The sequence below is a fragment of the Chiroxiphia lanceolata genome, chromosome 2 (assembly GCF_009829145.1).
Source record: "Chiroxiphia lanceolata isolate bChiLan1 chromosome 2, bChiLan1.pri, whole genome shotgun sequence".
In the NCBI taxonomy this organism is placed as follows: domain Eukaryota; kingdom Metazoa; phylum Chordata; class Aves; order Passeriformes; family Pipridae; genus Chiroxiphia; species Chiroxiphia lanceolata.
Window position 1 is genome coordinate 8,878,737 of NC_045638.1, and position 27,861 is coordinate 8,906,597.

Below are 27,861 nucleotides of genomic sequence, written 5' to 3' on the forward strand. Positions count from 1 at the left end.
TATCAGTCTTCTCCTAGTAATATAAAGGGGAAAATAAAACTCAGCAGAAGCCAATTTAATAAGCTGTTGGAAAAAAAAAGAATCCTATCCTACACTGAAGTTTCTAAACCATCTATCACAACAACTGTTTGATAAAAGATGGCTATTAAAAAGAAATTTGTTTCTGCCAAGCATAACAGAATAAGTAGTCATTCCTCTAAACTGTCTAATAACTGTACTCTCTACTGTCAGAGAAAATATATTAAATGAATTGGAATTCTGTCATAACCAGTATTTCAGGCAATACTGAACAACTTAATCTGAACCTTTCCAAATGTGGCCTAAGAGGCCCATCTAAAATGATAAAGCAGAAAACAAACCAAAGCAAAAAAACAACCAACCAACCAAACAGTCCAATCCCCAAATCTTAGCCAACACTGAATTTGAAAAATTACTCAGATCCTAGATTAAGTCCATATAACAAATAAATATGAAAATCTGAGGTCTTGAAATGATGAGGGGGGAAAAAAAATCTGCAAGGACTGCAATTCTACAAAACCCACCCAGAGGAGCAGCAGTCATAACTCTTGGCACAGTTACCCTCCACCTGCCAGAGGCACACAAGAGTCCCTAAAGGAGTCTGATTCTTCCCTACTGATGCTAAAAATTACAAGGCAGCCAAAGGCACTTGATCCCTCACAAATGTAGACTCCAGAGATGAAATATTCCCAAACCCCTATAACCCTGCAGAGGAAGCATTGAGAAACCTTAACAGATCCATTTTTTCTTAACAGTATGCTTCACCCTAGAGCATATTTACTCCCCAAATACAAAAAGTAGAACAACTATACTGCTGCAAGAGGCAAGACACTCATTGCCCAAGCAATGCCAAATTAACTCTGAATGCACGATCCACTTGCTTTGAGTCAGGTAATTTTTTTTATACCAAACTGACTGGTTTGTCCGGTTTTTTTTCATTCTAGTAGGATTTCAGAAAACTTTTTATTTTGATTTCTTTTTCTACCTTATCTCCTCTCCCTTTAAAAAAAAAAAAAAAAACAAACCCAAACAACAAAAGTACTGTAAAATTTAATAGCATACGTAATTCCTCAGTTTGATTTTGAAATTTCTCCTGGATGTTCCTTCTTCCCATTTCAAAAACCTTTTATCTCTTAAAATGTAGAAGAGCAAAATCCAAGTACACCTAATTTTATTTTGCCATTCTAAATTTCCAGAGTCCAAAGAATCATAAAAAATTAAACTACCAAAAAAAAAAAAAAAGGCAACCCTCCCCATCCTCAACCAACTACAATTAAAGAAATTAAAGAAATCAAATATGTTAAACTTCTTTTTCACAGATGAATAGAGACATCCTCCTTTAGAAGCCATGCAGCTGTTAACTGAGACACCAGAGAATTTTTCTGTGCAGGAAGTGGCATTGACATATCTCTGGAGCATGAGGAAGAAAGGAAGTTTCTTCCCCAGACTGATCCTCAGCACCTTCTACAAATTCAACCAGACTCCCTCCACTGTCTGGCACAGTATGTTGAAAGTAACAGTAAATACCACTGACAATTCATAAAAGGAATTGGGCTATTATCAATTTCCATTGAGATCTCCTTGCATTGTAAAATCTGCTTGAGTACCTGAAGTATTTTTTAGATTGTTATTTAATAAGCACAGAATTTCCCATTTTGCTTATGTAACATGTCTGCATGATAAAAGGTTGATAAAAATGATCAACTGCGTTAGGAGTACCGAAGTGTGGAGGCGTATGGGTGACAAGGCAAAGGAACAGGAAAAGGTAAAAATGAATTTACAAAGAAAGAGAGATCTGGCATAATGAATGCAGAGCCTAGTGAAAAAAAGGATAGTGAGGCATAGGAACTGAAATGATACTGGATACCATAATGATAAACTTTCACAGATGAACAATTTTCTGAGTAACTCCCTCATATTCTCAAATAAAAATGGTTACTAAGATTAAAAAAAAAAAAAAGGTAGATTGCTTGTTGATTTCTTACTAGTCTGACAAAAAAAATTGTACTCAGAATATGAGAATTAGTCACCATCAGAAATTCTTTCAGCAATGGAGGATCCTCATTCTCAGAGAACACAGGACACCAAAACAAGCAAGGTAACCCTTACAGTAACTGGCAATAGTAACTACTTTTGATGGAGAACTCTTTACTTCAAAGAATAACAATGTGTTAAACTGTTAAACTCACTTTCCAAATGACTGAGCCACCAGGCAGCAACTTTATTACTTCCCATAGGGGCACAGATGAGAATATGATTTAACACAAGAGTTCTCTCCTTTGAATATTTATAGGTAGTTTTATAAAAACACAGACCATGCACCATGCTATATACGCTAGCCTGCAACCATTTTGTGCTTATAAACAGATCCAAATGTACAGTCAGCAGATGTCAATACCCATTCCCATTCCTCAAACTTCTTTTTTTTCCCCCTCTAAAGTACTTGGCTGTGGCTACCACATGGTGGTGTCCATGCTAACAGTTTCTTCTGTGTTACACTGAAGTTAATACTCTAAATTTCTTCCTTGGATCTCTTTGGACTGATAAGGAGGTGCCATTTTAGTTAAATGAAAAAGACAGGGCTGCTAACTTTGCTTGTCAATACAGATATGTAGCTGGTGAAATTCTTCTGGCAATCAAAATGATTCAATAATTACCCGTTAAAGGCTTTTCCTTGGAAGAAATTGGCATGTTCCTTCTTTGTTTTCTCAGTACAGCAATAATTACAGTTTTACACCTCCCCCCTCCCCAAAAGCATGGCATTCATAGCTTTACTCCATAAAGAATGAAAACAACCTTTGTATTTTAAACTCCAAGAAAACAGTTCAGGTAAGAAAGCAACGTACACTAGCAGTGTGCCACATGTGACACTCTGTGGCAGCAGAATAATATTGATGTGAAAATGTCAAATAGCTCCAAATACAAAATGCCATGACCATCAGACCCAGTTCCCTGTGCACCACCACAGCTGGGGAGGAGGCAGTGGGGCTGCTGTTGGAACAGAAACCAAGCACCAGCAGTTCAATGAAGCACACCTGTTCCACGGTACATCCCCCTTTCCACAAACACATCCTTTCAATTTCATAGTGACTTCACGACCTGTCACACTACACATTAAATGTGATATTTGTTTTCATAAAAATAGGTCTTAAAAGAACAAAACTGTTTCAACATAGTAAAAGGATGGGGAGATAAGGACAAAGATACAAGTTTCAGTTCAACACATTCTGTTCAGCATGTCTTGTCTCACATGTTAAAAGAAACAACCCTGCTTTTTCACCCTCAGTGTGGTCAAGTTCTCTATTTTTAGCTGTTGTAGCTGTGTTTAATGATTTTACTCAAATAATCTTAGCATTTGAAAAAAATCATGGTGATAATTTAACTGATGTCAAAAGCATCATAATGTTTAGAACGCTGTAGGTGATTTGCACAAGTAATCTACTAACAGCTTTAAATCAACATTCAAAGAAAACTTCCAGTCATGCAAGATGCAAACAGAGTTAAGAAAATTCACTCTAATCTTTATCAGAGATTGATTATTTGTATTATCAAAACTAGACCCCAGAAAGGGAAATTGCTGCCTTCTGTGTTTTTCTCATGTGTGGGTGAAATACTTGTGCATCAAATAAAAATACAAGAACAGCCACCTGCACTCCAGAACACAAGTATGAGCAGTGATAGTGAAAATAACCCTTAACAATTTAATTATTAGGACATCCTCCTACATTTATCATTGCTTTCATGTTGAATAGCAAGGTTCTCTCAAGTTACAGTGGCTTTTGAAGACTGATAGGAACAGAAAGAAATAATTATCAAGATGGATTCAGAAAGAATGGAACAGACAAATAAAAATTCTTCAGTACAATATGCAAGTAAACATCTTTCAAGAGTGAAAAATGCCTTGAAAAAATAAACACTTTGCTTTTTTGCAAAGTACTTCAATAAAATATATAACAGATTGTACCAAACAGAATTCCAAAGACAACAAATGTTCCTCTGAAGTATAGTTACAAGGCACAATTAGATATCCTTGCCAAGCTGTATTGAGAAAGAAAAATTAAGAAGTCTCCTAGGAAGCAGATACCCATCCAATTCTTTATAGTTTTTACATTTTGGAAGACCTTTATAGACTACATTCCACTGTTATCAGGCACAATATAGTCTAGTGACAATGAATCTGAAACCAATTGGCTCATTTACAGGTGATAGAAATATGCATAAGCATCACATTGCATCATTAGTTATCTTAATTAGCATATTTCAGATTAACTTAGTTTTCAGCATTTTCTTAGGGTGTTCTTTCCATTTGTACCAAAACACTGATAAGCCAATACCACCTGTGGTTTTACTGAACCATATCTTCCAAAGATGCCTTGGGTTCTCAGACTCAGTAGGTTTGACAGAGATACTTCCAGTAGTATCAAAAAAAAACCATAAAATTTGAGGGTTTAAGACATCATATTAAAGTAAAACAAAACAACAGCAATAAAACTCCCCAAACTAAGCAAATAAAACAAAACAAGAAAAAAACCCACAAAACCTCAGGAGTTTCAATTTTCCACTTGAGACTGGAAAACGACAGAAGTAGAAAAGAAAGCTTTCTGGGGCTTTAGGAAGCCAGTGATCTAAAGCACTTCATACTGATGCCTTTGACAGATGACTGGTGGCTCATCACACATTTCCAAGGCCACCACCTTAGAAAACTGAAATACTTAATTTGAAATTTTTGTCTTATTACTAAATAGAGAACAACACCTAGAACAAACAGTGCTCCGTCTGTTTTCTTCTTCATCTGACAAACCATTAAGTAGATAAAATGATTAATTTGCCGACACCACCATAAAGAAACACTTTTCCTTCCAATCTGACAGCAGCAGAAGCAACCAGTTTTAGCCCACCCAGAGAAGCTACTATGTTGCCCCAGGTACACGGGCTGCACACCAACAGGGGCATTGCACTTAGACTTGGTTCTCTTGGCAGAGAAAAACTTCCAAACACAGTGGCTAACTCTGCATAGATTTCCAAGTAGTGGTTTTACACAATAGAAGCCTCAGCAGGTGCTGAACATACATCTGTGCAATGCACTGTGTCTAAAATGCTTTTCAGAAAATCAAAGGGAAAAACAATGAGGTCTGGATTGGAATACATGGAAAGAAACCAGCAAAGGCTGGAAATCTTCCCTTTGTCATCCATTACACTCAGCAGCTTCTCCAACAACATCCATCCACACTAAGCCTAATTCTAAGAACAAACATCGCACAAGAGTTTAAAAGGGCAGTGTAGATAGAGAAGTGAGAGGAAGCAGCAAGAACATCCAGGAAAAGCAGAGGAACCTTTGCAGAATTGATACTTAGTTGAATTAACTCAATTTGAATCAGCTAAAACTGACTCTCAGCCTGCCTCCACACACGGTTCTCTGAACTATGATTTTATTTTTTCTCCTCACAAAGAACTCATGGACTCTGTTAATACCCCGAGATTCTGCTTCTCCCAGCTTTTGAGCTCTACTTTTGAGATCCCCACCCGAGATTACCAGTTTTATTTATTTATTAGTAAATCTAAGCCATTTGAAAAATAAAACACCCCTCCTCCTCCCTATTCTGTAAGTACTGCAACAATAAAAAAAGTTCATCATCTCACATTTTCCCCAGGCTTTATGCAGTCCTGAAGAGGCAGATGCCAACTTTCTCTCCCTCTAACACCTTCCAAACTTCCTCTGCTGCAGTAATCTCAGAAGGCACACATGTACAGCACCTCTCAGAGGAAGAAATTTCAAGAGCCTTACTAAAGCCTTCCACTCACAGGGGAAATTCAGCAAACTAAATCTGCAGAATCTGAAATTTATAAACCACTACTGCATATTTTTGCACTGGTTATCTTTCTTACACTTTTGCTTTGAAGTGATGGACATCATTTTGGTTTACAGAACTTGGACTTCCAATTAACTGTGTCTTCTCCCAACACTCATCCTTCTCCTGAGGCATCAAGAAAACCTTCACTGGGTACAACAAAAGTATCTACTGACCATATTTTTAAAAGCAATGACAAAAAGAGTTACCTTATTCTTTTATCTTCAACTTTTTTCAAATATTCATCTCTCTTCAGTACTCCCAGTATTGTTTCCCTTTCATGTTCCAACAAAAATGACAAATTGATGATCTCCAGGTGCTTCGTCATGGTTCTCCAACAGTCACTCCTTCAACAACCACTTTGCCCAACCCGTTCTTCCAATGATTTATTTGCACAAGTCCAAAGGCACGTTTGTGTCAGAGTTGCAAGATCCACACAGTCAAGAGGTGTTTTGAAAAACACCTCTTTAAATTAGCTGGGTGGCAAGATTGTATTGCTTTGCCTTCCAACTACACAAGAAATAAAGGTTTCTCTTTTGCTTGTTCCTTGAGGAAGCCAGTCATTTTCCTGGTTACTGGATGCCCTCGGATCCCGACCGATGCTCACCGACACACCTCAGGCCTTCCGACTGCATTCATGAGCAGCTGTAGCATCAACTTCCTGAATAATTGTAGTTTGGAACCACGAAACAGCTGGGTATACTTATTTCAAACTACCTGAAAGTCAAAACAAATATGTCTGGGTGATTTTGAAATTACCATCAGAATCGGATTTGAGAAAGGCTTGATGGCTACTTCCACTCCACTGACATAAAAGCATTTTCTTTCCCCTCTCACCTGCCCAAGAAAATAGTAAAAAACCTCACTCTTTCTGCAACACAGATCCAATTATCAGTGTCATTTTTATCAGGTAAGAAAATGGGACAGAAGAACAATACACAAGTTATCGCACAACAAGTCAATGTAAGGCAGAAATACAAGTCAGAATTGCCAATTATGAGCTTACTATTACTGAAAATTGGGAAACAAACAAACCACAGACAACTACTCCTGGTTAGATTGCTATATTAAACATACAAAAGCTAAGTAATTAAAACACACACGGGAAAAATTTACTTTTATTCTCCGTGTTTATTTTAATAAGAAAAAAAACTCCACAACGCTGGACCATTATGTTTGTTCTCAAATTCCTGAAAAAGGTGGTTTTATTCATACTGTAAGGTTGAGTTACTTTTAAGAAAAAGAAAAAACCCAATATGTGAATTGCATTCTGTCACTCTCAAGAAGGCCAAGTTCTTCCTTGAATTGCCTAGAAAAATGCCTTGTAAAAACAGCACTTTCAACCCAATTGGATCCCAACACCAGCAAACTAGGGAACACAGGGTATTGGTATAAAACTCACAGAGCCAAGTTCTGCAGTCAGAGAATAAGCTAATTGCTTGGCTGGTCAAGGTGCTCTGAATGTCTGTTCATCAATTTTCCTTGCAAGGGTTGGGCAAATGGCACACACCATTATTCTGACAGGCATTTATTATTTTTAACCTGGAAAAAAGTGCCATTTTTTATTGAAAATGGAAAGCCAAGAGGTAAAGGGGAAAGACTGAGCAAAACAGTTGAAATTTAGGACAATGAAAGTGTTAAAAATGGTCTCTGACAGCACCATTATTGTCTTGATGATGTGCTGCAGGCAACTAGTTTCTTGCAGAAGCACAGTGCAGTGGTACAACAAGTAGGCTACCAAGAGCACTCGACCTTGTGAGATAATTCTGGCACTGGGAATGCAAGGAAGAGAAAAACCACTTCATAAAGTTACTTTGACATGTGGACATGTATTTTCTGAGATTTTTTCCTTTAACTCTAAAGAGGTTAGTGCTCCTACCAGAATATAAAAATCCACAAATACTCCCTTTAACATCGTTGATCCTTAGAAGTCCTGGAAGATTTTTCTCTCAATACAGGGGGGCACATATGAAACCCAAAATTACTATTGCCATAATTGGGAATCCAGTTATTTCATTTGCACATGGAGCACAGGGTCAAATATACAGACCCCAGAGCAGAACTAAGCACTGGTAATGCTTAGGATGATGAGATCATAAACTATCTGATAAGAGGGACTTAAAATTTCAGTGAGTGCTACACATTCCTGTGCCAGATGTAAAGCAGCTGAAAGATCACTCCATTGAGTTTCTTACAGTGAAGAAATCCTAAACCACAGGACACACACCATCACCAGCAGAGGCAGCACTTGCAGGTAGAAAGGAGGTAGGACCTAAATTCCACAGGAATAGAGATCCTTCGGAGCCACAGATCAACAGGCACAGCTACCCCTGGCTACGCTCAGGAATAGGTAGGGAAGAGGATAGATTTAGGAGGCAGCACTAAAGGTGGTGGTAAGAGGTCTGAGGGCATGGAGAGTGGAAGAATACAAGAGGAATTTAACAGAGGAGAGAAGGGAAGAATTATTCTTACTGCCCACAAGTACAACCTGACATTACAACTCTTCTCCAGGTTAACACTGCTCTAAATGCCAGCTGAGACTGGATTAGAAACAGCAGAACAGAATCACTGGACAGTGCTCTATTCAACAAAATTCTGGTATCTCATGCTGTCAACTGGATGGTTAACTATGTGAATCTTGAATAGAAATCACTACAGTCTTGTAATGACAACAGAAACTATGTAAGAGTTTACAATATAGAGAATAATGCAGAGCATTATAAAATTTACCAAATGGACAGATAGTACCAAATTACATTCATGTTAAAAACACTAACAGAAAGATGTTTGTAGTAGATTCTATTCTTACAGGACAACTAAAATCAACTGAAGTTTTATTCCATTCACAGTGGGTTTTGTGGCTTTCTTTCTATTTTTTACTGAAGATTCCTGGGAATAGATCCTTCAGTTCCATCTATGACAAAAATCTTATGGTTTTTAACTGTCTTTATCACCTAGCAGAGCAATTTGACAACTGCCAAAAAATATAATTTTACCTGCCTACATGTTCTATGTAGGTAAAAATATATTGTCAATTAGCAGAAATATTCTCCTAAAGAGACAGGATGGCAGCCTGTTTAATGATCTCAGTATTAGAAAGACATAAAACCCACCAATGACAACCTTAAAAAGCAGCATCCTCCAATTTCCCTTATTGCTTTGGTGGAAACAGTCTCCAGCACCTCAAGCACATCAGCAACACAGCTTTTGTGTTCAGGGCTGCAGTAACAGACCTGATGCTGGAACAACACAGTTTTTCTGTCTGCCAGCTGTCCAACAAACCTGTACCTGCCAGCTAATTGACATTAAGGTTCAGACCCATTTCATTTTCCAGATTTTCTTCTGCGCTATTAAATTGCTACTCGAATATAAGATTTCCTAACCAGACACTACCTAGCTGTTGAAGCTTTAGCAAGTAGCTCAAGAGAAGCTGCTATTTGCTGTGTCTTCCTTCTAAACATGTTACACTCCTGACCTAGCTGTTGTTCTCTACCCCAAACCAGCTGAAGTACTGGCAGCAGTTAACTTTACATAAACCAGGCTTTTCCAAATTCTCAGATAATGTTACTCTTGCAAGGCTAACTTCAAGGACTGAAGATAGTGCAGATATCTTTACCCTACATGAAACAGACCTAGTCAAAAATCCCTTGTCCTAGCATCCTACAGCACTCCTGCCTAATTAGGCAAATTCTCTGTTGAAACCCTAAGGACACCGCTGTTATTGTGGCACGTGCTGGTACAAGACGTACCAAAAACATCCCCCACCTCACAGCAGGAGACCATCTGATTTGGCTCCCCTACCTTTTGTGATAAGTGACGGGCATTTCTGCTACACACGTAGTGGTTAAAAAAAGAGAACAATGATAGCGCAACCAGCAGGAACTCTTGCTCTATGGGAAAGGAGACGAATAAGTAGTGAGATACTGCTTTTAACAAGCTACCACTTAAGATTTCCCTACTTCAGACAACACATAATTAGAGATCAAGCCTGTACCTCACATTAAGGCCTAATAGGAAAATTTGCTCTTCTCCTTTTCTGAACTGCTTTTGCTCTTTCTAAATGGTCCAGAATAAATTAGCTGACAAGAGCTGAATCATGAATCAGCATAGGGTTTAAAAACAAATCCAGCCAGCTTTTAGGAAGTGACAATGTCCCTTTTAACAGACTAGCTTTTAGGAAGTGACAATGTCCCTTTTAACAGACTTGTGATGTTTTATTAAGCAGCCCTGGGGCTAGTTAGGAAATGCGGTTTCTGCAGCGTTTAACATCCTGCTTTGCAGATGCTGCTGAGCTCTTTGGGCTGGAAGTCAGCTTAAAGAAGACAGAGGTCCTCCATCAACCTGCACCTCAGGAAGACCCCTATCATCCCCACATCACCATTGGCCAATCAGAGCTCAAATCAGTCCAACAATTTAATTACCTTGGTAGCCTCATCTCCTCAGATGGTAAGATCAACGGAGAGATAGACAACAGGTTAGCTAAGGCATATAGTGCTTTTTGAAAACTCCACAAAAGAGTATGGCATAATAAACACTTAAAGAAAAGCACCAAGATCAGTGTTTACAAAGCCATAGTGTTGTCTACTCTCTTGTATGGTTCCGAATCATGGGTCATCTACCGCCACCACCTGCGTCTCCTCGAACGCTTCCATCAGCGCTGCCTCCGTACAATCTTAAACATCCACTGGTCAGATTTTGTGACCAATACATCTGTACTAGAGCAAGCAGCTGTCACTAGTATTGAGGCCATGTTACTGAGAACACAGCTGCAATGGGCAGGGCACGTCTCCAGGATGAAGGACCAACCACCGCCTCCCTAAGATCCTGCTCTATGGTGAACTTGCCACTGGCTGCCGCATGAGAGGAGCCCCGAAGAAAAGATTCAAGGACTCCCTGAAACAACATCTCAGCCTTGGCCTTATTGATCACCATAACTGGTCTACTCTGGCCTCCAATCGGGAGGCCTGGAGACACAGCATCTATAACGCAGCTGTCTCCTTTGAGAACTCACGCAGGATCACTCTTGAGGAAAAAAGGCAACGCAGGAAGAACCGTGTCTTGCAGAATACACCATCTAAGGAGTCTTTCTGCTGCGCCTTTTGCAATCGGATATGTCTGTCACGTATTGGCCTCATAAGCCACCAGCGTGCCTGCAGCAAATGTGGATAGTGCCTTCCCAAATCTTCGTTCACGAAGCCTAGCCATGATGATGAGAGCAAGTGAAGAGTTCACACAACAGAGCGTTTGAGAAGCACTGAAAGGCAAATTAGGATACATGGAAAAATGGCCCCTAAAAGAATGGGCTTTGTTATAATCTACGTTCAGTATATAGACAGATCATTAATTTCTTAAGTCAGAGTAAAGCAATGATCTGATATCAGACTTTCAGAGGAAGGAGTCACTTCATTCATTTCTCCTCCATTGTGACACAATCCCAAGGCTGTATGTAAGAGAACTTCTACAGGATGGGGTTGTTTTCCCTTGGTTCATGGAAAGGGTAGAAGAATTGCTCACTGGGACTATTTCCCATGCTTTTCCACTTCTTTTAACCCTGTGGAAAGGTATTTTTAGAATTGACTTTTTCCCTCTGAAGCTACTGTTGAGGAAAATACATTAGAAATAACAGACACTTATTAGCATATGAGAGCAGATTTAGATGCAAATGAATAATAAGGTGCAGTTTATCCTGCAATATCCCTGCATCCACTACACGTGGGTACCATGTCTATCTAGAGAGCATTTGCTCACCCTCCCAAGACAAGTGTTACTTAAGGCTTGTTTAATAAACAACAAATGAAACAAGCAAACAAAAAAAAAAAAAGAAAAAGGAGGAAAAGCATTGCAGTAAGGGAAGAACATGCCATGTCACAGCTGCTTGTGACAATTAGAAATACAACACCCTGAAACTGAATCTTCATGAGGGACATTAGTTAAGAGCTACAGGAAACGCTGTGAATCCACTGCAATTGGCCACTTTTGTAGTCACTGCAGGTGCAGTGACCTCTGATGTTACTGCTGCATCCTCTTAAGCCCAGCAAGTCAACAGGCATCTGCACTCCAAAACACTTTCCCTTCGCCTCTTCCCCATCTTCTTGGGAAGGAGGAGAGACATCCTGCTCTCAAGAGACAAAGGTGAAAGGAAGCAAGATGAAGGGAAAGGAATTATCCTCTTTTTTTCAATGGCGTTATTATCAAGTTGCCTGACACAAGACATTACTCTCACTGCTGAACCATTGTGTTTACTTAGCCAGAAGCCAGCACATGGAACAATTTAGTGACTCAGCAACAGAGGCAACATTTTCCACAAGCACTGACTGCAGTGATACAGGAACCACAGCATTGCTTCCTCCAGCGTTATCTCTGAGGCCTCTGGCTCAGTTGCTGTTTCAGGGCCTCTAACCTGAACACCTGTTTGGTTTCCCAAAACTTCCTGATGCTTGAGTGACAGAGACTTCACCTACTGCTACTGGTGGGAAATTCTTTGCCAACAATGTTGTTTGCAGCACACATATTTACCAGCTTTGGTGTATTTGGGACAGGCATAAACAGTATTTCCATGCTGATAAAGAAATTCCTATCAACAGTAGCATGGTGGGGTGGCTGTCATTGACTTTTTGCCACATAAGAAGCCAAGATATATTGTCTCTTGAAGAGGCACCAACCACTGCTCAGATCAAAACTGCATGAGGCACAACAGCCTAGCTGGGAACTCCACAGGAGCAGGATTGATGGCATTGCTGTTTCTTCCACATGCTGCAGGTAGCCCCAGTTCCCAACTCCCAGCTCAGTGCCAGCACTATATAACACAGCATGCTGAATCTAAATCCAACGCAACCAGCTTCGACACTCAAATGAAAAGAGGCATGTTTCATATAAATGCTGCTTAAAACACACAAATCCTGTGTATCCTGAGTTAGTTCATATTGGAGTCTGAAGTAAAATTCGAAACTAAGATGGCACCAGTAGGCAATCACCAGAACATTGTCCATATCCACAGTTATCTTTCTTTTTTTCTGAGGCCCACTGCTGAATGAAAGTCGATGAAGGAAGGAAGGAAAGGGCTGCCCACATTAAGTCTACTAAAATAGCAAAGACAAAAATGCAAAATTGTAAAGCTTATCATGCTGGAGACTGTAATGGCCAACTTGGTCTCTCCTCCTGTTTTCACGTAAGCATTGCTTGCAGAATGCCATAAACAGGAGCAAGAAAAACCAGCTTCACTTCTCAGCAGTGTGTTTGCAGAGTGCACACGCCCAGGTAAGCAAATGAAGTGTCAGCAGGGACTGAAGCATGAGGAAATGATTGTTGCACAAAATCAGCAAATGTGCAAGGTGACAAAGATCCAGTCAAGACACCGAAATCAAGTGGCAAGAAAGGAAAAACAAACGATACTTGTTGAATGTGATCCCAGTTAATTCCACACGGATTAAACTGAGAGGTCTACTCAGGGTTACAATGCAAATAGGAAGCGGATTCTTTGGTTAAGAGCAAACTTCAAAGATCTTTTGATATAGGAGCTAGAAGATTTATGAACTGGCAAGTTTTATATTGCATTAAAGAAAGGATCATATATGACTGACAGCAACATTGTTTGAAGAGCCATTAAAAGCACATACAAATTGGTATCAGTGCACTGGAGTGAAAACGAGCTGAGAGAAAAGCTGAAAATCTGATTCCTTAAGTCTACCTATCTCTAAGTCATGTAGTGAAGTGTGTCATTTGATTTCATAGTAATTAGAAAAACCTCAAATTCATTAATCAAACAAACACAGTGGGTTCAGAAGCACTTCATTTTTAGGTCAGGCATGATTCCAGCTGTCTGGTCATGTCTTGGCAAAGCTGTCATACTCCTACCTCCAGGACTGCAGATTTCTCTCCAACCACAGGCAATGCCTGTGAGCTGTATCTAATTTCTAGAATTACTGTAATAACATTTCAAAACCTAAATCACAAGTGTTTAAATACTACAGCAGTAATATTAAATCTCACTAAGTCTACAAAGTAGATCTTGCTGTGTAAGAACTATACGAATAAGAGAGCTAAGACTAAGCTCAGCACTGACAGCCTGAGTATACATTAAACCTTGTTCCTTCTACAGGTCTCCTAATGCTTGTTTTTCGGCCCTTATAAAAGCCTTCAAGTGACACAAAAAAAGCATTTTTCAAAAAACAAATTACATTTTCTGTTTTCTTGCTGTAGAAATTTAGGTTCATGCAGCTACCCAGTCAGGTTACATACTGCATCAAAAGGGAACACCACTGCCCTGCAAAACTACCCATGGAGCACACTGCTGGCTGCTACCCCAACAACCCTGGTTTATTTTTCAAGTGCACTGGGAAAAAGGCAGCGTGCATGCAGGCAGGGGAGCAAGTGCAGAACAGAGTTAGAAAGTACACCAGGCAGTTTACTTGTGAACACAAACCCATACTCCCCGGAGATCCTACAAAACAATTAAATGAGAGAATTTAACCCCTTAGGTGATGCTTTGAATAAGTAAATATCTAATAATCTCTACATTACACTGCTTTAGCTGCTATACTTACAAAGAGGAGGAAAGGAATGGGAAGAATGACACAACAGGGTGGCAACCTTTTTCTTTTGTTTTGCCCATCATGGAGTAAACTTGGCTCACTTTCCTGGCTGAACATTTAACCAGAAGAGATGATATTTCCCAGGGTAAGAATGGAGAGAAAGTCAATGAATCAGCATGCAAAATTAAAGAAACTGAACAGATCTGCATCAAAGAATGAATGAAGGAAAAATATTTTTGCTATTGTTTAGCAAATAACATCTGTGCAATGTTAAATCAGCCATGAAAATATGACTTAGGGCTTGAGTCATCTCAGTCTTATTGCTTAGTCACAGCATGTATGAAGGCAGTATTCATTCAGTACTGAACTTTACCTTAATACATTGAAGTTAATCCCTGTGTCTGTATACTTTCTGTGATGAAATAGAAAGAAAAGCAAGGAACAGTAGAATAGATTTATACACAGTTGTAAAACAAGTTCTAATATGCACACTACATATGTTTTCTTTAATACCTGAATAAATTATGTATTTAACCAAGACTCACCATTATGAAATTTAACTAAGACGAGTTGAAGAAAGGTTATCAATTCTTTACTTTTAAAAATTTGTAGCAACCTTTCCTCACATTAAAATAAAATAAAAGTAGCTGTTTCTTTTAATTGCAGCAAGTTAATGGCTGAAATATCTGTCGATTTGTTTGATTTCTTTTTTCCCTAGCAGAATATTCTCACCAGAAAACAGCAGCAGGTGTGTTACACGGGAATGGATGAAGATTTTTCAGATTACGACAGAAATTTGTTTGTAACTTCAAATTCAAATGTTTTTACTGGTTTGCAGAGCTAAAAGTATTCCAAAGGACGTGCCCTAACTTCATCAAACGTTTCATTTTACAGAAAGACTCATGACTCATCTGAGTCTTGAAAAAATTCTGTCATTGACTTTGCTTTCTTCATGAACAAATGAAAATAAAATTCTCTCTGAGCTCTGCAAGAGGACTGCAGGAAGACTGCTGAGGAACTGCTGCCAGGCTGCAGAGTCAGAGAAGAGGGAACCAGCACCTAGAAAAGCAGCCATTTGAGAAAGCATCCACCAAGCCACTACCTGCTCTGGATTTGGGGAGAAGGGAATACAGACCTTGAGTGTGAGCGCTTTGAATGAGGACACGTGCACGTGGCACGTGTGTGTACGTGTGTGTAGGAGGAGAGAAATCCAGTCCTCCAGTATTCAGCCTGTTCAGTGCTCTTTTGCCTTTCTGCAACAACAGGATGGTGTAATAGCCCTTATTTTCCACTATACGTGATAGTAACTTTCTATTTGATACCACAAAGCAACTGGAAATGAGAAGAACTGTCTGATTTTCGTTCACACCAAAGGTATCTAATCATACATTATATGACTCTTCTCTATAGAGATGTGAAAAACCTTTAGGAATTTCATCTGCACAACATGAGGGTGGGGTGTGTGGATGTTGGACTAGGTGACCTTTAAAGGTCCCAACTAATGCAAACCACCCTATGTTTCTATTCTGTGATCTCTCTTATTTATTCTGACCTAATCATTCCAGTCCCTCTCTATAAGCTACAGAGAGAAACAAGCGTTTCTAGGGCATGACTCACCTCATCTTCATAGGGAGATTTTTAAAAGGTCAGAGGAAACTTTGTCTGGCAGCATCCATTTCTCTCCAGTGACTGTGAAGGGGATGACGCATGGCTACCTCAAATGCAGGCATGCAAAACACATGACCAAATGCATTCTGCTTCTCATTTGCAGTATAAAATAAGCTGTTCACAAGGACACTTATCCAGAAACCTACCAGAGGATACAAACAGCTTAATCAGAAATTGGGATGAGCTTGGAGTGTTGCCTTGTTTTGTTTTCCATTAAATACCACGCTACAATGTTTTTCTCTACAAACAGCAAATAAAGCTAGCAGGTCTCTTAAATCTTGCCATGAAATGCATCTGAGTTGTCCCAGAGTGTCTGCCTCAAAGTGGGTATGTTTTGGAAAGTCTGCAAATGTAAGCATATCAGTTTCCAAAATTCGTTTGGCAAGCAGGAAAAAAAAAAAAAAAACCAACACAAAAATCTAGTTAGAAAATGTAATCTCAAAGGTTACACTACTGTCTGACTGAAGTCTGGATTATGCATCAGCTATCAGAGTCCTGAGGATCCCTTTCAGTGGGGCAGAGGAGATAGTGGAATATCTGAAGTCTTCCCTCTGCTTCCCAAGGTGAGATTTGTAACATAAATACCTATCCAAGACAGTTCAAAGTAATAGGAGATGATCTGTGGGGAGCAGCCATACATGATATAAGACTGAGGACCAGAAGTGAGATCAGTGAGAAAAGAACTGGAAGTTGCTATCTGATCTTCTGGGACACCAATGAATCCAATGAGCAACTTCAGTAAAAGCCTGTACAGACTGTCTGACAGTAGAATGCACAGGATCAGCATCGTTTTTCATACACTGCACAACAAAGTGAAGTGACAGATTCCTCCAAAAATACTGTTAATCAAACCAGAGGAACGTCTGGGATGGCTTTCACTGTCATTTTAACAGCCTTTGCCCTCTCAGTGCAGGCCATCCAGTGCCTCAGATGGATCTCTCCCGAGCAAAGGGCATGCAGCTGAAGTTACCAGTGCTGAACAGACTGTCTGGCTTCTGTCGAGTTTGCACAGAAAGTACCACAACTGCTTGGCGGCACAATCTTCAGCAGTGGCCAGTGAGAAGCAGCCAGGGACAGGGCTGGAGGAGTGAAGTTCAAAGCCGCACAATGGATCACTGCGTGGGAAGTGCTTCAAACTAGAAGGAAGCAGGTGCAACTGCTAAAGATTACTTTATAGAACATAACAGAAAATATCAATTTCCATTGCAGAAATACCATATGAGATCTGAGGCCGTGTCCAGTCTTTGGCAGTGTTCTGAATTTTTCAGACATAGATCATACACTATACTATGGTATTTTATGTTAACTATAAGAAAAGGATCAGAAGCTTTCTCAGCTATCCTTCTGCCCATGACCTATCAAAGAAATTCCATACTATACTACTATTGGGCACTGTAGAAACTGCAGGAAGACACAGAAGCTCTCAAGAAGCAGCTTCTACTTTAGCACAGAAAAGTCCTTAATCACGTCTCTTTACTACTGATTCCCTTTGTTTCCATATTCAATAACTCTCTCCTACTTTCCAGCTAGATGCGTAATTCCAGTGGCATTACAGGCAAAAGAGTTCAAGAACCTGGAAGTGAGCTTCCAGACTGTCTGCCTACCCTAGGGTGGTTTTTCCAGGTTTTGGGAAGAACAGATGGTGGGCACAGGTAACATATTACTGGAAAACTAGCTTTTAGGTGAAATGACAAAAGAGAAATTATTCAGGAGAAAGACTGTGCAGAGCTGCACTCACGGGATATTAATCACAACTTGACCTTTTTGCAGCAGCTTTCTGCCTCCTTTTGTCCAAAATTTACTCCAGCTATCTGCATAGTAAGTGTTTCAGCCTTTGATTGCATTTGCAATACAGACAGCTTATGCCACTTGAAATGATACCAAAATTTATCATTATGTGAGGGTCAGACTACTCACTGGTTAGGGTTTGAGACAGAAAGCACAGAGGATGCACGATTCCAGTAGGAAATCTATCAAAGATCTTGCAGAACAGGACAAGTCATCTCTGAGATGGTCCAGTGTACACAGAGTAGGCAACCAAAGTCTGCGAAACAAGGAAGGGTTGGTGGCACCATGTCCTAACCTAGAGAGAGCGCCTCCAAAATGGCAAGGACATAGTCAGGAGATGCCCACAGTAGCATCTCTTGCTACTGCTGCTGCCTCTTGCTACCCTACAGCAGTCAACCCATCACAGCCTGACCTGTGAAGCCAAGTTCCTCATTTACCAAGGCAGGTTTTAGAAGCTAAGGATACATATATGGGACCATGGTTAATAATTTATCAGTGTGGATACAGTTACACTTTTTCCAGCCATCAAATGTTAGATACCCATGTTCCACTGCTGAGCATTTCTCCTTACATGTCATATGCAGCAACTATAGTTTAATAGATGCCTTCAGGGAGTACATGGGAGTGACAAGGACAATTTAAGTTTGAGACTATTGAAAGGTTAATAAGGTTTATCTATTCAATCACTGACTCACTCAGAGCACAGAGATTCAGGGTTGGTTTTATTTTCCCCATGCTAACATATCAGCTTGCTGTTGCACACAGCTCATGTTCTCAGTCTAGAAGACCACCTCAAAAGGATTCATACATGCACCTTATCTGGGGCGGGCTATTTTATCTTCCAAGATAATTCAGAAAAAAATCACCTCCCTACAGGATAAACCCATATGGCTGAGAAAGAGAAAAGGAGAGAAATTTTTTTTGTGACTTATTCCAGTATTAGATCAAGTCACCTTTCCTGTCCATTGGTATTGAAACACCACCCACCAGCAAACACTGCCCACATTTCTATGTGTAGATTACTGGGTGCTGATAACCATTTGGGTCCCCTCTGAGACCACACAAGAACCTATAAAAACTGGAAGTCTTATTTTATGACAGAAGAATAAGCCTCCCCAATTCTAAAAAAGTGCATGTTTTTGACTCCATCCTTTACTCTCTCCTTCATCATTACTGCAAATCAGCAAGTTCAAACACAATTTTTTGTTTTAATTTAAAGCCCCCATAGTAATATTTCCAGAAATCAGAGTAAATAAATGCAAACAAAATCACTTTCTGATCATCCCAATTTAATATGCTGTAATAACTCCTACTTGTGAATCAGCACTATTCCAACTCCCAGGAATTAAGCCTGTGTGTGTGTACATGAAATCCCAAAGCAATTGTTGCCGTATTGTGAACAATATTCCTGAATTTTTTTCAGGAAACTGAAAAAGTTACTGTGCCTAAGGCACTAAGTTACAGTGCCTTGGGTACAGCCTTTTGTACTACCTCAGATTTGCAGCTGTTCAACATCTTAAAAATGTGCCAATTTTTTTTCATATTGCTTAGCAATATGAAAAAGTTTTAAATATTACACAACTACAAATTTTATTTTCCACAGGACTTCTGTTCCATTCAAGACACAGGAATGATCATGGAAAAGCAGTTGCCCCAAATTTCTTCCAAGTTTCCCCATTCACCATACAGCCCATGTCTCATTTGTTGCACATATTCTCACTCCTGAATACAGAATTAGTAGAAGACTTCACTTTTTTTATCATACTTGTACACATGCATCCAAGTACCTTACAAACACTCATCTATATAGTATTTTTGATATATTAATTTTTATTTAGAAAAGCAAAATCCTATAGGTTCATGACAGGACAAGAAGGGAAACACTTAGGTAATTTAATGTTTCTTGATGGTTGGACACTAGCTACAGACAGGCTGATTTCTCAAGTATATTGAGCATCCATAATCCCATATGATTTTCAAGAAACTTATGGACACCCAGCAGCTCTGAGTGTCAGGCCTTAAAGTATAAAATACTTCACCTTGTTATAGGGAACAAGAACCCTTCACTCATCTTCTTCTTTCCTTTCAAAGGCTTCTCTACAACGTCCAAAAAGCCACAAGACCCATTTTTTAATGGGAAAACCCCCACATTTATCCAGTACATATATTTTTCTATACAGGTACACATACACACCAGTGCAGAACAGAAGAGTAATGACTGTGTTTAGTAAAAAGTGATAGCGAGAGTGGAAAACTGACAAACTGGAAAACCATTACGAGCAACATTATCACATTTCTATATTCATGTTCAACACAGCATTTAAAATCAACTGGAAATCGGAAACTCTTCTCTGCAGCATTTGTTTAAAATAATCAGCACTATTTTAAAGCTAATAATTTCCAACAATAGGATAGCAAGAGACACTGAGAAAGTCAGTCACAGAAGCTAAATGTCCTTTCCAGCTGTGAGACACCACCTTGGAAGATATTAAGGGATTCATATTTCTATAAGCTTTTCTTATATAAGCTTTTAAAAATACGAAAAACAAAACAAAAAATGTCAAAGTTATAGAGAATGTTATTAGGGTTGTATAATGCAGCAGATAAAGCCTATATTGCAGTTTCAAACTGCTGTTTGAAAGCTGAAAATATGATCAGAAGGTAACAACATAAATAAATAACATAGCTTTGTCTTTGCCACGTAGGATCTACTGAACAAAAAGCACAGCCTCATAGAGAACACACCTTAGGCTATTAAAAGCATATAAAAGGATAAAATATTCTCCTCCAATCTGAGGGGACTGTACTTGGAAACAGAGCATTGAAGCTTTAACTTCTCAGCTGCTCCAGATTTAACCCAAAAGCCTACAGATCAGCCCCAACAACAACGGAGGCAAACTTGATCCCTTTTGACCACCTGTACCCCCTCTGTAGGGGTAGTTAAATTCTTGCTAAAAATAGTATCTGAAGACAACATTGACTTTAGTACTCTAATCCATTATTAGGAAAACATCAAGACTTTACTGAAATAGTGGATTAAAACACCCTCAGAGCAGCACTTCCTTCCCCTCTGAAATGATGAGTCCTTGAAACTCTTAAGTTACTTTTTAGCAAATTTAGATTCACAGCCTTCCTCCCTCCAATCCTTCAGCTTTTCAATGTACAAATGAAGTACAAATGCTACACCTGCAGCATTACTGAACAGTCTCTTAAAAATGGAAGCACAGTACATCACAAAACAACAGAGAATGGCAGATGGAAGAACTTTCTAGTTGAATTCAGCATTGTTTAGCAGCCTGTTGGACGGCACAGCTCTGCAGTGCAGTTGTGCCAGCCCATAGGTCAAACACAGTATGAACTCAAATATTCACAGAGAGACCACGGGGTGCTGAGCTGTGTGCACATAACACCCTCAGTAAGGCTTCCTACCATGTGGTGTTCAAGCAGGGAACAACACTCCATTAAAAACAACAATAAAATTTAAGCTTTCATTGAATTAAATTAGAGCTTGAGCCCTTCTTTTACTTTTTTTTTGGTGCATAGCAGGAGGAAGAGAAAATGGTTGCAGATTGAAATGTGCTTTTCTATGAAAGGATCAACCTTTAGATCACTGAATGTTACAACCAAGGCATGATAAACTAATTTTGATATATTCTGGCTGTTACCCAGAAGACTTGATGAACTAATAAATAGATACATTTGCAGTTTAATTATTCAACAATTATGATCACTAAACTGTGGAAAATCAGTAAATGGTCTCTCTACTCTATAGCTCAATGTTGCTAGCACAATGTCAACAGACTGAGTGCATGAAGAAATTGAAGCTTCAAAAGTAAATAAAAAACATTGCAGGACTAGTGTGCATACAGAGTGGTGGTGATATTTTTACATTTTTTTGTGCTACCATAGGATTCGAATGTCCCACCACTGCAATGGTCTATGAGCACTAGAAAAAAAACTGAGGGAATTAATTTCTGAGTTTCACATGCATTGGCCCAAAATGTTACTTCCAGATATGCTCCATCATGTTCATGAAAATCCAAACCACAGTTAAGCCTCCTTTGCAAGGATTACTCACAGTTCTTTCGGCATCACCTGAAAAACTCATTTTCAGCATACACCTTGAATGCAGATACAAGATGAATTCCCACAGAAAAAAATAAAAAAGGAATTAAGCTACTTTTTCATAGCAATGACTTTGTTTCTAACATGTCATTTCTCCTCTCTCAAGGAGAATTTTACCATCAGAGATGAAGACTTGTCAAATCTCATGTATCAGATTCACTCAAGTCCCACCTTAGGCCCCCTTTATTGTTCAGTCTCCTTCACAGCAACCCCAGTGCTTTTCCCCAGTTGTGAACTTGAGTGAACAAATGTGGTCAGCTCACCACACACCTGGCAGATGAGATAACAGGGGAGGATAAAATCTACTGTGCTGCACCACACCTTGGCATCTCTCCTGCTCGTAACCCACTAGAAAGCCCAATTCCCAGGTGTAGTTTCCTAGCACAGATCCAGCCATTCCAAACGATCTGAACTGCACAGGAATCATCCATCCCACAGCTCAAGCCAGAGTTGTGTATTCCTGTGACACAGCAAAGGATACAAGCCTGCACATCAGAGGAAAAGAAACAAGAGGTTTGGAGATGTCTTGGGCCAAGGATGCCTTGCCAAAACACATGAGCAAAATCTGATTTTTTTCACCAGGCTAAACTAGCATTATCCTGGGATCGTGGACAGATCAAGGAGAGGCCATCTCTGGCTAATCACTGAGGAGCTGCATGGGAGATGATCTCACATGTGGGATGTTCTCCTTGTTGTTTGTGAAGGGAGTAAGCCAGGATACTCAAAAATATTGTGGTTAAATAAAAATAATTTAAAAAATAACATTTTAAAAAAGCTTATTTTATGCAGTCATATGTTTGGAAAGAGGGAAGTCCTACCTATAAAGTCAAAAGGAGAGACACAGCTAGATTTCCAGGTCTATAGGTGTGGACTAAAATTGGTTTACTAAATGAATCCAGTGATCCTGGATGTGCTAAGTCCAGGCCTTATTGCTGCCAGCTGATAAGAAGACTACTCATGACTTGTGGAGGCAAAGGGAACAGAAGTATATGAATACTGTTAGATACTGGAACATACCCTCCAGCCTGGAGAAGGAAGATTAGGTGACCATTTAATTGTTAGACACGGATTACTCAGACAGCTCATTTTCCGTGCTGCCCCAGAACTGGATAAGTAGGATTTAGACTATAAAATTCAGCAGAACGCTGGGGAATGTGTAATACTCAGGTGTGCTTAAATATATAATATCATATGAAACTATCCTCAAATTCCATCCACCAATTTACCTTCCCTGGTATCTTACTTGGATTGATCTCTGAAATTTTCATCAGCTTTTCAAATATTCAGTTTTCCTGTAGTAGCAGGCAAAGCTTACTACAATTCATTTAAAGGCTTTTAAAAACAGATTTAGTATTATTTAGCTTTCTCTAACTCCTCAGTTTGTGCCTCCTCAGTAATTTACTATAGGAATTTCTAAAATAAAAGTTCTGTCTATAAAAGTGATTTTCATGTAACTATTATTAAATACCCGAATTCTTGGGAAGTTTCTTAAATGCTTTTGTTATGTGATACATTGTCATGTTAATTATCAGTTCACCACTACTCGTGAGAATCCCTAAAACCATGTAGAAATGTGAAAAGCAATAATCCTCCAAGAGGAACAACAGGTTGATACGAAGAAGAAACAATTGCCACCCACCACATGCAAACTACAGCAAATCTCAATTTCTCTGTACTTCAGCTCTCAGTAGACACAGGGAGAACCCCTTCTCTTTCTTCAAGAGTCTATCTCAATGAAAAATACATCGAGGATCACAAGGCTCACTGATATTATGTGTATGGCAGACATTTAGCTAAAACACACAAATATGTCAAATTACTAAAATCATCCTTTTATTTTCTGTGGCAAATAGGGTCCCTTCTTTATTGCTCAGCATATAACATTAGGTGGGTAGAGAAGACTCTCTATTAAAAACTAACTGATATTTTTTTCCATTATGAAAGGTCAATTTGCTAACAACTTTGTCAAGTTACCCATCAGAGATGAAGTTTTCATGGTACTCACACTTATGTTTTGGGACATATTTTTAGATGAAGATTCTGAAAAGAACAAGGAGATACACCCACCACATTGCTCTTACTTTGTCATAGGTATACACAGTTTCCATTTTCATAAATTCATATACAAGTTGTAGGACAGGGACTTCAAACTTAAAAAACAGGATAGGAAGTGTTTTGTGTCAGGGAATATCTTTTTGCAGATGCTGTTACAACTCATCTGATTGAAACCACATTTTAAGCTTCTGGGGGAAAGCATAGCTCATACAAGTTTGATAAAGACTTGCAAAAGCTACTGAGTACATGAAGAAACAAACTTCCCAATGGTCAAATTCAGGCTGATTTTGGAGGAATGTGAAGATAAAAAAGCCAAAAACAGTCAACAAATAAACAAAAATCAACCACATACACAAAAAAAAAAATATAAAATTAAAAACATACTATGTACAAGACATACTGGGCAACCTGATCTATAAGAATTGCTGATTGTATCACTTATAGTACATCCAAATCAACTGATTCTATCTGTTCTTCTGGTCTCACCAGAAGGGAGGGTCTTTCAGGACTTCCATAAACATCTGTGTCATCCCTTAAGCAAAGAAATTTGGGGTTCTGGACCAGCTTAAACTATTTGCTTAGTAAAAAGAAGGAACACCAAACCAAATAGTCCATTTGATGACTTTCTTGTGTAAAGCAATACTATAAACGGTGTAAAAGTTAATTAAATTGGTAGATTGAGAGAGCAAGGCACTGAAATGTAGGACTAATAGCTGGGGTATTAGCATAGAAACAACTCAGTTTAGGAGGTTTCACAAAATTGAGAAAGCCTGCTTTGATTTTTAGACTATCAGGTCTATTAGTTACAGTAGTCCAGACACAAATTTAACTAAGGAAGCACAGGGGCACTGGTTCCATTTACTTTTAGAGTTGTGGAGAACTGGGGGGAGGAAAATTAAGGTATTCTTTGGTATTTGTCCCATTCCTTTTGTTCTTTCATAGTCTGAAACACTAGCCTTCCTGGATCTTTGCTTCTAGCATAATGTGAGTGCTTTTATGCCTTAGCCTCAGAGAACATGAAAAACTGCACTAGCACAGGTCGTGAAACCTCACTGCAAAGTATCACAGCTAAAGGTTGTAAGCCTTAAATCCTATTTAGCTGTTTTCCATTTGGCTGACTGCTCTCCTGGTTTTATTTATTTTGTCACAGTTCTCACACTCCCACCCCCAGTGAGGTCTCCAGATACATAAATACTTGCAACCTTTCAATGTGGGGAAGGTGTAACAGTATTTTGGAAAAGTAGTCACTCTGCCCCTAGTGCTTTTACCGGAATAAAACAGTGAAGAACTATTGTATAGGGGGTTGGAAAAGGGACTCCAAGAGTAAAATAATTAGACCTGTGTAAAACTATCTAGTTTTGCTAGCGCTTGAAGCAATTATTTTCTTTGTGTTTAAGCCATCATGACTGCAACAATCATTCTGTTCAAGTTCACTCTAGAATAAAACCTACTGAAACCAGTGCTGTTCTAGTCCAGAACTGACACAAACCTTGGAAAGCCAGCTTTGATTTTCAAGTTTGCCTTTAAAATCTGCCCCCATGAACATGCATAGACCTCAATTTCACAGGATCTGAGTTTTCATTAAAGATTGAGAACTACCAGTCTCCAGTTCTGCTACGAGCCTCTAGCATATTTTCCGATGTGAGTGCCCCTGTGTGAGGGAATTAGCCATTTAAGTTTGTGTCTGGAAGGACACTAAAGGGACTCCCCCTATCCATTGTGCCAGATAGAATTCTCCATGAGAACAAAGAACCCAGTTTAAACTACTTTAAATACGGGGATCCAGCTCCTCTGGCAATATAAACTGTTATAACTCTGCTGAAGAAAAATGAATTGTCATTATATTTTTCATTTGGGTTCAGCTCCATTCTTACTTTCCTTCAAAACAATGTTTTGTTACAACTGTTAGAGAAAAACCAAGAGGTCTCAGGTAGCCAGGGAATTGCAATAAACCAGCACAGTCACTGAGCACATTAAAGCATGCTCTGCTAGAATCACTGAACACATTTTCATCCAAAAGGCATAATTTGTAGAATTTCCATTTATTTCTAGAGAATCCAAAACATTTCAAGTACCACACAGCATTTCATTACCACGCCATCATGATCATTACTGTTCACTTGTTTCTACATATTGCCTCATTCTGACCTTCAATTTACATTTCATTATACATCAGGGGTTTCATAACATAGCGAGAGAAGTCAGCCTCTACTACTGAGTATTATACTACTGAAATGGAAAAAAAAAAAAATCACACAAGCAGAAGGCCAAAATTATGCTGCATTATGTTGTGTATTTTTCAATCAAAATACTCAAACTCCATTAGGTATTAATTGGAGACGCAGCAGTAATAAGTTGGGTAGGTCAGCACTGTGGGATTCCTTAAAAAAGAACAGAGAAGTTGTAATGTATTAATAGTCAGTTCAAAGAATATGGTCATAGTCCCTTAATTTAAGGATTCAGACACTTTATAATATGAAAGTAAATGACATCTGGCTAATTCAGAACCATTTGCTTGAATGCTTGACCAATTGAAAGATTCTCATTTTTAGGGTGCTGTGCAGATGGCCCATTTTCTTTTTCACTATCCATATTCACTGGTAAACAAAGAACATCATACCACAGGGAGTACACTTCAACATTAGAGGTATTTCCCACTGCTAATTAAAGACAATCTTTCAAAAGAGTAAGTTTCTCCCTAGGCTTTTAAAATGAGCCACAATCTGCTCAGGTATTCTAGGTCCTTCAAAACTAAACAGAAACCTGCTGGGAGGAAAACAGAAACTCTTTCTAAACCACAAAGCCCAGATTGCTAATTGTCACTGGCCTCCTGCTTATTGCCTCCTGCCCCTTGAGACCTGATATTGCATAATCCTGCTGCTGCTCCTCTTTCACCTAAAAACTGCTATTTGGGTGTGCATGCTAATATTGCAGTAAAGGAAAACATCCATAAAACTATGATCCTGTAGAAGGATGCTAGAATTATTTATCCACAGGAACACAAATATAACACTTTTAAGACCTCATATATGTAATTTTAGTCTGTTCCTTTCCAAAATGTTGTCTACATATCTGCTTACAATATTGAAAGGAGAATATATTGCTATGAATTTTATCCTTTAGGATTTACAGGTCTTTTTATTTTGCTCCTCAAGACAAATAAGAAAAAAATAAAGTGGAAAAATAGCAGCAGGGGCCTTACACTGTCAGCAAAGCTCAAGAATATTTGCAGTAATGGAAAGAATGTTTTCAGCCTTCTCTCAGTTTATGCACTGATAATTGAGTATTATTTCATTTCAGTCCTCAAGCAGAACTGTCTGAAAACATCTGCATATTAATCTAACAAAAAATAAATCCTCCTTGTGAATCAACTTGAGATTTTTTGTGTATACAAATAAATATATTGATTTTTTTTAATAAATCTACAGCTTTCATACTATACAGGCTATAGTTGAACTGCAATGTTGAACTTCTGAGTATCTTATTGTCCTGAGGCACTGGAACAGATTGCCCAGAGAAGTTGTGGATGCTCCATCCCTGGAAGTGTTCCAGTTCAGGTTGGATGGGGTCCTGAGTAACCTGGCCTAGTGAAAGGTTTCCCTGCCCATGGTAGGGGGTTGGAACCGGGTGATCCATAGGGACCCTTTCAACCCAAACCACTCTATGACTCATTTTGTGCTTTCACTCTCCTCCTGAAGCCAAGTGAAAGAGCTCAGCCAACTGGGGCATGCAATAGATTCCAGCTCCTCCTCTGATGACCATGACTCAATCTCAACCCAATGCAAGGAGATGACATGAGAGACAGAGCACTCTGAAGTCAGAAGGGT

General features: G+C 39.0%; 1 protein-coding gene across 6 annotated transcripts in view; it reads right to left on the reverse strand.

Annotated features, from left to right (window-relative positions):
- Positions 1 to 27,861, reverse strand: part of SYTL5 (synaptotagmin like 5) — a 95,786-nt gene that overhangs the window by 59,689 nt on the left and 8,236 nt on the right. For all 6 annotated transcript variants that reach the window (XM_032679988.1, XM_032679987.1, XM_032679984.1 and 3 more), the window contains exon 2: positions 6,077 to 6,584. In XM_032679988.1, coding sequence (XP_032535879.1) covers positions 6,077 to 6,195 — 119 coding nt within the window. In that variant the 5' untranslated portion in view covers positions 6,196 to 6,584. The remainder of the gene's footprint in view (positions 1 to 6,076; positions 6,585 to 27,861) is intronic.